We start from the raw sequence: 13819 nt of genomic DNA, 5'->3' as shown, positions 1-13819 counted from the left end.
TGTATTATTTGTACAGTACTTATAGTTGATGTTACTTAGAAGAGAGAAGTAAACTTTATTATATATATAGTACTACTTCAGATTAATTATCAAATTGTCTCTTTCTATTAGTATTCACTCACTAATAGGAATAGTATTAAGTGGAGATGGTTAGAGAAGTTGTAAATATGAAGTGTCACCCAGAGAAGACTACACTATGGGGTAGGGAGAAAGATAAACTTTATGTAGTTCACAGTTTATCTGGAGCTGTCCTTGGTTTTCCTCTCTTTATCATTTTGTTATTCTTTGTTCTTATTGTACTGCTGCTGTGTTTCAAAACATTTACAATTTGAAAATTAAGGTAAAATATGTTCATTTTCTCAGAACGGAAGAAAAAATGCTTTATATACTAAAAATAGTGGGCTGAAGCTATAGCTAACAAACTGTACATGATAATATTTTTTTGGCAGTGCTACAATTGATTTCCAGTAGAAATTGTTATTTTTAGACCAATTTTACATACTAAGCATGTCTATTTATTTTCCCAATAGCTGATGACATAAAGCCATGTCCACGATGTGCTGCTTATATAATAAAGATGAATGATGGGAGCTGTAATCACATGACCTGTGCTGTCTGTGGTTGTGAGTTTTGTTGGTTGTGTATGAAAGAAATCTCAGATTTACATTATCTAAGGTAAGTATGTTGAAGGAGCTATTTCTATCTAAATATCATTTTGCATTATAAGACAAGAAGACTTTTTAAAGTGTTATCCTAAGCATTTTTATACAGGATTTATGGGGTCTTGTTTATTCTAGTTACATAAATTTAAAAGAAACCATATTATTGTGTTATTCATTTGGGATTAATAACTAGTCAAAAATGGAAAACATTTTTTTTCCTTTTTTTTAAACTAGAAAGCTAGTATTTAATACCCCATGTAATTATGCTAGGTCATAAATGTTTCCATTTAATTTTCTCATATATAAATTTCCTCATTTAGGCTACATTGTGAGTTTATGATATAATCAGATAACTATATATCTAAAACAGGGATAAAATACGCATTTTTTAATATTAATATACTCTTCAAAAACTAACCTAAAGTTTTGAGGCTAATGGAAGTCTAGAGATATTTAAACTAAATCCCATTTATCAATATCTTTTAAATATAATTTATGGTGATACTTAACATGATATTTTGGCTTTTAATGAACTCAATTTAAAGAAAGGGAAAATCTTATTTCTAAGTATGAGAAAGTCTTCTTTTATAGTGATTGCGTTACTGTATTGTAGTAATTTGTTGTGATGTTTTGCAGCTGTTACTTAACATTATAATTTTTTCCATTAGTCCATCAGGATGTACTTTTTGGGGGAAGAAACCCTGGAGCCGAAAGAAGAAAATACTGTGGCAGCTGGGAACACTCGTTGGTGCTCCTGTAGGAATTGCTTTAATAGCTGGCATTGCTATCCCTGCAATGATTATTGGTATTCCTGTATATGTGGGCCGCAAGGTAAAATGCATAAGTCCTTGTTAGTTCATTATCTATTCTAAATCTTTAGGTTTAGGGTTGATGATTTTTGTTTGTTTTTTTTATTTTGTTTATTTTGTTAATTCTCATCCTGAGGATATTTTTCTCATTGATTTTTAGAGAGAGTGGAAGGAGGGACAGAGACAGAGAGAAACATGATGTGAGAGAGAGACATCAATTGGTTGCCTCCCGCACATGCCCAAACCAGGCCTGGGGTCAAGCCTGCAACCGAGGTAGGAGCCCTTGACTGGAATTGAAACCGGGACTCTTCAGTCCGTGGGCTGATGTCCTATCCACTGAGCCGAACTGACTAGGACTGTTTTTGTTTTATTTTGTTTTGAAAGACTAAGGTCATTTTTAGTATCTTCATTATAAAACAATTACTATTTTTTCATAAGGCAATAAATTTTTAGAGTTTGGCAAGCTCATATGGATATTTAAAAGTAGAATTGTTTTAATGTTATCTGAATTGGAAAACTTTAGTACATTTTCATTGTAAATGAACATTAAGTATAAAGTACTAACAAATACACACCTGCCCATTTTTCTCATGGGTATATCCTTGTATAGTCAAGTCTATAAAGAGTTAATGGCTAAATAATATATGTCCTCAGGCAAAGAATAATTAGCCAGTTTTTAATTATTTTCAACTTCAGTTCAAAGCTTTTTCTCCCCGTTAGTTTTCTGCTATCCTCCTATATAATAAAAGGCTAATATGCAAATAGACTTAACAGCGGAACAACGGATCACTATGATGCTCACTGACCACCAGGGGGCAGACATTCAACACAGGAGCTGTCCCCTGGTGGTCAGTGCATTCCCACAGGGGGAGCTGGGCTCACAGCTGGCGAGCACAGTGGTGGTGGCAGGAGCCTCTCCCGCCTCTGCTGCGGCACTAAAGATGTCCGACTGACAGCTTAGGCCCGCTCCCCTAAGCTGGCTGTCAGATATCCCCGAGGGCTCCCAGACTGAGAGAGGGTGCAGGCCAGGCTGAGGAACAACCCCCCCCCCCCCCAGTGCACAAATTTTGTGCACTGGGCCTCTAGTTAATAAATACACTTGTTGTAGATTGTTAACAATTTTGTGAAAGTCCAAACGCCAATACTTACCACTTGCCTATGAGTGGTAAACAAATAATTTTTTGAAAGGTTAAAGGGATAATTTATGAAGTGACAAAGAAGTTTGCTGCTATCTAAATTAATAGAATCTCAGAATTGAGAAGTAACTTTAGAAATTATCTAACGCTAAGCAGAACAAAGTATAGGATTTTTTTAAAGGAGGATGGGAGTCCTTACTGTGTGGTAGGTGTTTTATGTACTTCAACTCATTTTAACCTCACAGCAATTTGTGTTAGAATATTGAGGTTTATGTAATTTATCTTAATTACACAGAAAGAAGCAGAGCTGGGATTTAAACCCAGATGCACAAATTCTGTAGGTAAGATCCCTGATAAATTTCAGTCTAGCCATTTGGGTATTTCATTGATGGGAAACCACCAGCTCCTGAGGCTGCCCATTCTGTTGCCAGGTAGCTGTAATTGTTAGAAAATTCTTATGTCGAGTCTGGATTATTTTGTTTAATTATAGTTCTGACTGTTAGGACCAAACTCAAGGCAAGGCTGAGCCTCTTTCATATAACAGCCAAATTTTTTATATTCAACATATATTACTGTAATAACCAGAAAAAAACAGTACATGCTATTTTTAAATTAGCTTTGGTTCAGAAGAGAAACATATTTATGAGCCAAATGTCTATTTTAGAAGATTGATGTAACTAAACTTAAATTGTCCCAAACATAATAGCTGATTGTAATAACTTTTTATGTATTATCCAAAGCAAGGCTTTGCTGAAAACAAAACTGTTTATTTGATACTTTGAAGCAGAAGGGAAAGAGAGACTCTTATACTGCACACATCTACAAATAATTTATTGAGGAGAGATTATTTACCTCATTGTTCAAGTCTGAGGTGCAGTCACAAGTCGCCTTTTTTCAAACATGTACTCAAAGGGTTGCAAGGTGATGAATTAGTTTTCCACCGAAACAATGTTCTGTGGGGCTCAGGGACACAAACCAGCCCAGGAAAACCTATTAAGTTGATAAAGTACCTAAAAGCTGAGCCTTTATTTATAATAACAAATAGAAAATGTGGGACAAAATAGCAAAAAAAAATAAAATAAATAAAAGTTGAACCAGAACTAACGGGATGATATGATCACTGTAATTGAACATTGGTGCTTGAGGATGCAAACTTTTCTGAAAGACTCCTTTGTCGATGCATGCTTTGCCCACTTTCCCACCCCAACTTTATCACTATATATCCTATGGTACTCCTTGTACTTTTAGAGCCTTCCAAATAACCACATAATAAGAATAGATTTCTTAAAGCTTCATCTGAAATATTGTTTATAAGTCAGATATTTTATTTGAAAGACTACCTGTACACTTTTGAGGGTGTTTGAATCTGTCTTGAAAAAAGGAAAAATTTACTTACTAGCTTTAGTCCTTGCAAACCATGAGAATAAAGATACCGAGCTATTTCCCAAAGTACATACTATATCTCACAAGCCACTTTCATAGTGATATTAAATTCTGTCTGGTAACACCTCTACAGTACAAAGAAGCTAAGTAGATCCAACACCTGTCTTCTGACGGTATAGTTTATTCTCTCTTTTTCTCTCTCTATCCCTTACTCTGAGCTATAAATGAAAACCCAGGATCCTGAGTATTTGGTAATATTTTTCTTCATAAAAAGGGATCTGAGGAAAAAATTGATTCTATTTAGTGATGTTTGCTTATTAGTACTGCTTTTAAAGGTCAGTTTTTAAAAAGGTTGTGGAAACCACCCTTATGAGCCAATTATTATTATTTAGGGATGCTTATTTGGAAGGAAACCTGTGGAATGCTAAATTTTGTAAAAGTAATCCTGTTAGTCAAATATCCAACTCATAGCTATGTTAGAAATAATACTTTTAATTCCTTCTTTACTAAAAATATGATTATACTGTTTTTGAGTAAAATTACAAAGACTACTTGTAAACACAAAGTATAAAATCTATTAAATCACTATTATGTAAGCAAATTAATAAGGAGCAAATTGTGTAAGAATATGGTCTAAGAACAATAATGTTTACCTTGAATCTTAACTATGAAATTATAAGAAATATCACCTTAAACTTCTAGCAAATGTGGGTCTATTTCATTTAAATAAGTTGTAATATGTTTTCTCTTTAATCTCCCACCCTTGTGTTTATTTTTAATTCAAGATTCACAATCGATATGAAGGCAAGGACATTTCCAAGCACAAACGGAATTTGGCTATAGCAGGTGGTGTAACATTGTCTGTAATAGTATCTCCAGTTGTAGCTGCAGTAACAGTAGGTAAGAAAATGCTTAAAAATACTAATGACCTCAGAATTTATAAAATTAAAGTTTTGTAGAAGGATGTTAAAAAGTAAAACATTATATTATTGGATTTAAAAGAAGTTATTTATTTTAAGATCTTTTAAGCTAAACCTACTGAAAACTTCTCATTTAGTAATTATGTTGGTTAAGGTATTACAGACTCAAGAGCCCAGCCTTGGGATAGTTGGTAACTACTAGTGGCAGATACCCTTTCCTCCCTCCCCCAAATACAGTTTAGAACTCTGGCACTTGAAAAGGTTTACATCTTTTTCCCTCTTCATGTATGTCACCTGAAAGGCTAGAACCTTTGAATTTGCTTGTGTCCCCAAACAGCTAGGTAAATCCACTTTTGGATTTACCTCCTATACACCGTCTCTCGAAAAGACTTCCTACAACTCAGGTTTCTGTGCTTTAGTTTTTGGTTTATAATAACTAATATAATTTCTCTTTAGGTATTGGTGTTCCTATTATGTTAGCTTATGTCTACGGCGTTGTTCCAATTTCTCTCTGTCGAAGTGGAGGTTGTGGAGTCTCAGCAGGCAATGGAAAAGGAGTCAGAATTGAATTTGATGATGAAAATGATATCAATGTTGGTGGAAATAACACAGCTGTAGGTAAGTCCTCTAAGGAAAGGAAGGGAAATTAATGTACTTACTAATAGTTTAAGTAGGGGGAGGCTGTAGACAACATGCAAGTCATAATTTCCATTACCCTCCTTTCCCTGGGCCCAGTAGTACTCATCTAGAAGTACGTCGGGAAATGAACTGCCAAGGAGAGGTGAACGGATGAAAGAAGGTGGAATAGTTTCTAGTGGAAACATAATGTCATAGAAATTCTAGAATTTTAATTTTAAGTTTGCCTGAAACATTGCAAATCAGTAAGAAAAAGGATATGAGAGTAATACAGTTCATAAAAGAAGAAATACAGATGGCAAATGAGTATCAACCCAGTGTTATTCAAAGAAAAATGAATTAGAACAATAACTGGAGAATGAAAAGGCCCTCATGTGCTGCCATTAGAAGTGTAAGTTAATAAACCTTAAAGCATGTACCTGTTTTATAGTCCAGCAATTGTTACAGAAATTTGTCAGGCAAATATACAAAGACAACGTCCACCTTCTTACCTCCCATTCCCTCTTGAACTACTCACTCCAATCAGATTTTAGTCCCTATCACTCCAGAATTTGATTTCTACCATTCTAACAAAGCAGACCTCTGTGTTACCAAGTATAGTGGTCAATTCTTGGTTTTCAACCTAATATAAGAGTACACGTGACTTGGTAAACTGTGCCCTCATTCTAAACCATTTTCTTTACTTGTCTTCTGGAAAACTATTTATCTCATCATATCTCCTGGCCACATCTTCCCAGTCTTCTTTGCTGGTTCAGTTTTCTCTCCCAACCTCTAGATTTTGGAGTTTCTCAGTTCTCAGACTTCTCTTCTTTATCTACACTCACTCCCTAGGTATTCTCATCTATTAAATAATTTATAGACTGACTGTTCTTAAATTTGTATCTAGGCTAGAGCTCTCCTCTGAACTTCACACTTGTACATCTCTTTTCTTTAATCTACACTTGAATGTCTAATGAGAATTTCAAGTTTAAATTGTCTAACCAAACTTTTCACTCTAAAATCTGCTGTTCTTTCCATCATCCTCCCCTCATTAAGTAGCTTCTCCATTCTTGCTGTTGCTTGGGCTAAAAACCTTCACTTATGATGACTCCCCCGCATCCCTTCTTACGCTGTATCTGATCCATCATAAATTCTGCTACTTTCTTCAATATTTAGCCATAATCTAACCATTCTTACCCTCCCCACTGCTATTCTATTAATCTAAGCTACTACTATCCTATTTCCTGGACTATTGTAATAACCTCTTAACTGATCTATCAGCTTCTCAGTTTCCACTCACTATTCCATTATGCAGTCATAATGACACTTTTAAAACATAACTCAGCCCTGGTTGGTTTGGCTCAGTGGATAGAGCGTTGGCCTGCAGACTGAAGGGTCCCAGGTTGGGTTCCAGTCAAGGGCACATGCCCGGGTTGCGGGCTTGATTCCCAGTAGGGGACGTGCAGGAGGCAGCCTATCAATGATTCTCTCTCATCATTGATGTTTCTATCTCTCTCTCCCTTCCTCTCTGAAATCAATAAAAACACTAAATAAATAAATTAATAAAATATAACTTAGATCATGTCTTTCCTATCCTGAATACAGTTATAGTAACTATACTGGGAGGAAAAAAATCCGAAGTCCTTATAACACCATGTGATCTGTCCTGGGCTGTATCTCAACTCATTTCTTGTCATTCTCCTGTTTTATACCATTGTTCCTGATATTTTCGAGGGTGCCCAGTACACTTCCACTTCTAGGCTTTTAAACTAGAAGTTCCTATTGCCTGCTGTACTCTTCCCAGAGGTAATTTTGTGGCTCACTCCTTCACTTTCTTTGAGTCTCTACAAGTGTTACTTTATCAGAGAGGCCTTCTCTGATCACACTATGTAAAGCAGCCCACAGGTATGCACACACACTCCTGTCACTCTCGCTGCCTTTTTCTCATCCTCTTTACTCTGCTTTATTTTTTCTCAAAGCATTTATTATTATATAATTTTATTTATTGCTTTCCCCAACTAGAATATAAGATTCTTAAGGACAGAGTGTTTGTCTCTTTGATCCACTATGTCCCCAGTGCTTAGAACAGTGCTGGGTAAGTGTAATAGGAACCCAGATTGGAGCAAATAAATGAATCTATCAATACGAAGCATGTGAAAAGTACTGTAAGATTGAAATATAGTGGTATCAGATTTTGTAGTACTGTGTAGACAATTGGAACCATGGAATATATCTAGATATCAACTTTGGCTCGTTCTTACTGACCTAGTGAATAATAAACTCATTATATGACACCCTTATTAAAAACTGTCACATAGCCCTGGCCAGTTTGGCTTAGTGCAGTGGTCGGCAAACTCATTAGTCAACAGAGCCAAATATCAACAGTACAACGATTGAAATTTCCTTTGAGAGCCAAATTTTTTAAACTTAAACTTTTTCTAACACCACTTATTCAAAATAGACTTGCCCAGGCCATGGTATTTTATGGAAGAGCCACACTCAAGGGGCCAAAGAGCCGCATGTGGCTCGCGAGCCACAGTTTGCCGACCACTGGCTTAGTGGATAGAGTGTCGGCCTGTGAACTGAAAGGTCCCGGGTTCGATTCTGTTCAAGGGCACATGCCCAGGTTGCGGGCTTGATCCCCAGTAGGGAACATGCAGGAGGCAGCCAATCAGTGATTCTCTCTCATTATTGATGTTTCTATCTCTCTCTCCCTCTCCCTCTCTGAAATCAATAAAAATATATATATTAAAAAAAAACTATCACATAATTTTCCTCCAAAGTTAGCTTAATTTTTCAACACTCAGGTTTTTTATAGAATTCCTAAATCTTCTGGATTAAAAAAGTCCTGGCCAGTCTGGCTCAGCAGTTAGAGCATCAGTCCACGAACCAAAGAGTCTCGGGTTTGATTCCTGGTCAGTGGCACGTACCTGGGATGCAGGTCTGAACCCCAGCCCAGGGCAGGACTGGGAGGCAACCAATTGAAGTGTCTCTCACTTCAGTGTTTCTCTCCCTCTCTTTCACTTTCTCTCCCCCTCTCTTTCACTCTCTCTGTCCCCTCTCCCCTCTCTCCCTCCCTTCCACTCTCTCTAAAAGGCAATGGAAAAATATCCTTGGGTGAGAATTTTTAAAAAAAGTGACTAAAACTGAGGGCCAGTTGTTAATCCAGCTGTATCTCTCAGGTATTTCCCTTTACTCTTACCCCATAGTTATGTGTCCCTTCCTCAGACATTTTTTTCTATTCCTGTGTATATTTTATAGTTTATTTGATAAAATGCCCTATCTAAAATCATGGAGGAATTTAAGAAGAGGGGTGTTAATAATATACTTACTTAATTTCTTTGAAATACTTGCATTTAGACACAACTTCAGTAGCAGAAGCAAGACACAACCCGAGTATAGGGGAGGGAAGTGTTGGTGGTCTGACTGGCAGCTTGAGTGCGAGTGGGAGCCACATGGATCGGATAGGAGCCATTCGAGACAACCTGAGTGAAACGGCCAGCACCATGGCACTGGCTGGAGCCAGCATAACGGGGAGTCTGTCAGGAAGCGCCATGGTCAACTGCTTCAACAGGTAGGAAATGTGCTTTGTTCTGTTCTGTGTTTGCCTTCTGTTAACTACAGATTATTAATTTGATGAGGAGAATTTTGAACATGATAACATATTTCCCTACTGTGTCAGGGTTGAAGAAATTAATGCTAAGAAATGAAATTATTGGTAAAGAGTGAATAAGGAGATTTTTACTGTTTGGATTTTCTGAAAGAATATACCTATGAGGAGGTAAAAATTAAGACATAGTTTTGCCATGTTTTTTGCTGCCTTGGTCAGTAGTTAGTTTGAATGCTGGAGCTGCTTCAGTGAGCACAGTAAAGGCTGCGTGGCGTGGACCTTGTCTCCGGAGGGACAGCCGGATCTTAGGAAGTGAGGCCTTGGCTTGGCTGAGAGCTGAGGGAATGGGGAGTCAGGTTCTCGGGAATGTTTGACTGAGGCTGGGGGCGTCCGCTTGGGTCCCTTTATTTAACGCTTATTTCATTCTCCCCAAGTCTTACCAACAGCCATAGAGATAAATAGAGAAATTAAAGCATTTTTATCTTCCCTGTTTCTTCTTTATTTGCTATTCTTTACCTGTGTTTATTAGCTTCTTTTAAATTGCAGACAGTACATGAATTAAAAGATAAATTGGTCATACTTATTTTAGGTAGTTTGCTTTTAAACACAAACTCAAGTTATAGTGATCTATATTATGTCTTTTTTAAAGACTTGGGTATTAAATTTATAGAACCATTTTTAACATATAGATGCCCAGGATTTTTTGATTCACTGATCTTTCATGAAGAATGGTTTTTAATGTATTTGTGTTTTGCACTGAACATGCCAAGCAAAGTGCCACGTCCTGAGTGAAAATAATATAGCATATTTAACTTGAACCCCTTTATGTCTTTGTGCTATTCTGTTGCTACCTTACTTGGCAGACAACTAATTTTTCTCATTTCACTTGGACTGCTGGTACTATTCAGTGTACTGCAGTAGAATTTGAATAATCAAATAAAAAGAAACTTCAAAAATAATGTGTATAGTAGCTTCTAAAATAGCTTCTTATTACTAGGGCTCTTAACTGAATTACTTAAAGATACATGTTATGCCCTAGCTGGTTTGTCTCAGTGGATAAAGTGTCAGCCCACAGACTGAAGGGTCCCAGGTCAAGGGCATGTACCTCAGTTGCAGGCTCAATCCCCAGCCCTGGTCAGGCCCATGCGGGAGGCAACCAATGATGTCTCTCTCTCTCCCATTGATGTTTATCTCTCTGTCTCTCCTCCTCCCTTCCACTCTCTCTAACAGTCAACAAAAAAATATCCTCAGGTGAGGATTAACAAACAAAAAAAAGATACCTATTATATCCCCGCCGGAGTGGCTCAGTGATTGAGCATCGACCCATGAACCAAGAGGAGGTCACTGGTTTGATTCCTGGTTAGGGCACATGCCTGGGTTGCAGGCTTGATCCCCAGTAGGGGGCATGCAGGAGGCAGCCAATTGATGATGTTTCTCTCTCAACGATTTTTCTATCTATCCCTCTCCCTTCCTCTTTAAAAAAAAAATCAATAAAAACATATATATTTTTAAAAGATACATGTTATAATAGTGCTAATATTCTATGTATTTTCTGTTTTTATCTGGTATTTCCCTCTTAAGGTTGGAAGTACAAGCAGATGTACAGAAAGAACGGTGCAGTCTAAGTGGAGAATCTGGCACTGTCAGCTTGGGAACAGTTAGTGATAATGCCAGCACCAAAGCAATGGCAGGATCCATTCTGAATTCCTACATCCCATTGGACAAGTAAGGAAAGAATTGTTATAAAGTCAGAAGTATTTTAAAAATTAATTTAAAAAGAATTATCCTTGTCATTAGGCAAAATTTTCATGAATAATGGTTATTAACTATTAGGTTCTCTGGGAAAAGAAAATAGATGTCCAGAATAGGCCAATCCGTAGTGACAGAAAATAGATTAGTGGTTGCCAGTGTTGGGAGAGGGAAATATGGGTACTAACTGCTTAATGGGTGTGGGGTTTTGGGGGGGAGGATGAAAACGTTCTGAAGTTAGGGCAGCGGTCATTGATGACAACTCTGAATATATTAAAAACCACTGAATTGTACACTGTAAACAGGTACATTTATGTAGCTGCTTCTGTTTTACTTTTCTTTCAATTGAAACAGTATTATAGTCCTTTAATTTCACACAGGGCTTTTTTTTAGTAGAATGTATCTTGCATTAATTTACTTTGGCAGCTTTTATATAGCCTTTGAATTTTTCACATAGACACCCATCCCCCTTTGATGTCATCTGAATAAAAATTAAAAGGAAGTTAAAAATTTATTTATATTTGTTACTCTTATTTTTCAGAGAAGGTAACAGTATGGAGGTGCAAGTAGATATTGAATCAAAGCCATCCAAATTCAGGCACAACAGTGGAAGCAGCAGTGTGGAGGATGGCAGTGCCACCCGAAGTCATCCTGGTGGTTCATCCAATGGCTTGCCTGAAGGTAAATCCAGTGCCACCAAGTGGTCCAAAGAAGCAACAACAGGAAAGAAATCAAAAAGTGGTAAATTGAGAAAAAAGAGCAACATGAAGATAAATGAGACCAGAGAAGACATGGATGCACAGTTGTTGGAACAACAAAGCACGAACTCAAGTGAGTTTGAGGCTCCATCCCTCAGTGACAGTATGCCATCTGTAGCAGACTCCCACTCTAGTCATTTTTCTGAATTCAGTTGTTCTGACCTAGAAAGCATGAAAACTTCTTGTAGCCATGGTTCCAATGATTATCATGCCCGTTTTGCTACTGTTAACATTCTTCCTGAGGTAGAAAACGACCGTCTGGAAAATTCCCCACATCAGTGTAGTATTTCCGTGCTTTCCCAAACGGCTTCATGTTCAGAAGTTCCACAGTTGAATCATATTGCTGGAGAACATGGTAACAATGGAATAAAACCCAATGTTGATTTATATTTTGGTGATGCACTAAAAGAAACAAATAACAACCACTCACATCAGACAATAGAATTAAAAGTTGCGATTCAGACTGAAATTTAGGCCTATAGATGCTGCAGAATAATTACCACTGAGCAACCTTGTTTGGAGCTGGTTGAACTACACGTGACTACTTTAAGTTTCAAGTTACCAGCAAAGGCCAGGTTACATAATCATAACGCAGATACATTTTCTGTATTCAGCAAAGCATTGTGTTTCATGTGGATCTTAATTACCAAACTATGAAATGAAGGCTTTAATAGTGCATTATTGTAAGGACAACGATCCTTTCAGAGAAGTATGTTTTGTGCATTTGCCACAAAATTCTGCTTGAAGCACATACTTGTGTACTTAATAAATTTGGCTTAATTTATAATCAATATAAAATACTAATGCAGTTCTATAGCATTCTTGTGAAGAAAACTTGAGGCTTAGGGTTAAGTGGTTAATGACATTTTCTTGAAACCACTAAGGGATACTGTTTAAAGAACCTTGCAGATTACTCTCAGTATATGATACTCTTTGTAACATTTCTATTCATAACTGGGCATAAATTTTTTTTCATATGCAATGTGAATATGTAAAGCTTAATGCAGCCCATTTGCTACCATTTGGATACTTAGACACTTTGACCAAGATTGTGGCAATTTTTTGCACAACTTTGAAATAGAAATACCTGGTATTCTATATATCTTGTATATTGTTGATGCCATCATAGAAATATAAAGGTAGGTAATTAAGTATACTGACAGCACCAAATAAGATATATAAAACTGCAAAACAAAATTCCATTAGTTCATAAGTATTACAAATAAGTCACCTTTCCCTAAGTGGAAGTTTGCACCCCATTGATTCTTGGTGCCTTTGGTATAGACTAGATTTTAAGAGTCTAGTTATTTGAGGATTTTTCTGTATTATTTTCCATAATGTCCTCTCTAGCCGCCTTGGATTTTGTAGAAAAATACAGGCTAGATAATATTATTATGCTAAATAACAATGCTGAAAAAGTATTAGCCTACCAAAGACACACTCAGGCTTTAGTGAATAACTTCACATAACCTCAGTTTTTAACACATGCGAATCTTCTCCATTCATAAAATCAAAGTACGGTGCAGAGTTTGTACCAAGTACTAAGGAGGGGTCCACGAACGGCTGGCTTTATTTTCTTTTGCTTTTGTTTATGGAAGATGTTCAGCTGACATAAACAGAAGTTGGCCAAAATACTGCCTGTACTGTTAAATTTCTGTATAATTCACTTAAATAAAACAGGTTAACCTCACTTATAGCAGTTAAAATGTTTCATCTTTACATGTTTCTTTTAAGTATTACCATTATGGTGCTACTGAGCATTTTCTTTTGATAAAAAAAAAATGCCATGGGCTGCAGTCTTCTGACGTCACTTTTTTCACAGGTCCATTCATTACTATGCTTATAACACTAGTGCCAGTTATTTTATTTGATAATGCTTATTATGGTATTTGTATATTTGTTTGCATTCCAATTTTGTTCAATAGTGAGTGTGTATACTGCATACATGAAATAAATGTAAATACTAATGTATTACTGCCTATGGTTTCTGCATAAGTGTTTTTATAAGAACGAACGGGAATATTCATTTGCCATGTGATCATTATTCATAAATATTGAAAGCCATTGATATAATTCTGCATTCTGGTCTCAGCCCAAAGGGAAGCATTTACTGAACTTATCAGCAAATAGTTGTTAGAAACCTTTCTTCATGTCTAATACCTGCCTTTCCTTCAGAA

At 36.6% G+C, this 13819-nt stretch overlaps 1 protein-coding gene across 1 annotated transcript in view; it reads left to right on the top strand.

Moving 5' to 3' along the window:
* Positions 1-13613, top strand: part of RNF19A (ring finger protein 19A, RBR E3 ubiquitin protein ligase) — a 44927-nt gene extending 31314 nt beyond the window's left edge. Inside the window, exons 4-10 of the mRNA XM_080646230.1 lie at positions 531-675; positions 1331-1493; positions 4776-4890; positions 5367-5528; positions 8886-9099; positions 10717-10860; positions 11426-13613. Of these exons, the coding sequence (XP_080502356.1) occupies positions 531-675; positions 1331-1493; positions 4776-4890; positions 5367-5528; positions 8886-9099; positions 10717-10860; positions 11426-12116 (1634 nt within the window). The 3' untranslated portion in view covers positions 12117-13613. The remainder of the gene's footprint in view (positions 1-530; positions 676-1330; positions 1494-4775; positions 4891-5366; positions 5529-8885; positions 9100-10716; positions 10861-11425) is intronic.
* The last annotated feature ends 206 nt before the right edge of the window (positions 13614-13819 follow it).

Source organism: Plecotus auritus (genome assembly GCF_963455305.1).
Source record: "Plecotus auritus genome assembly, chromosome: 11".
Classification (NCBI taxonomy): Eukaryota; Metazoa; Chordata; class Mammalia; order Chiroptera; family Vespertilionidae; genus Plecotus; species Plecotus auritus.
The sequence above is the reverse complement of the archived record's forward strand: the minus strand, read 5'-3'. Positions and strand labels throughout refer to the sequence as shown.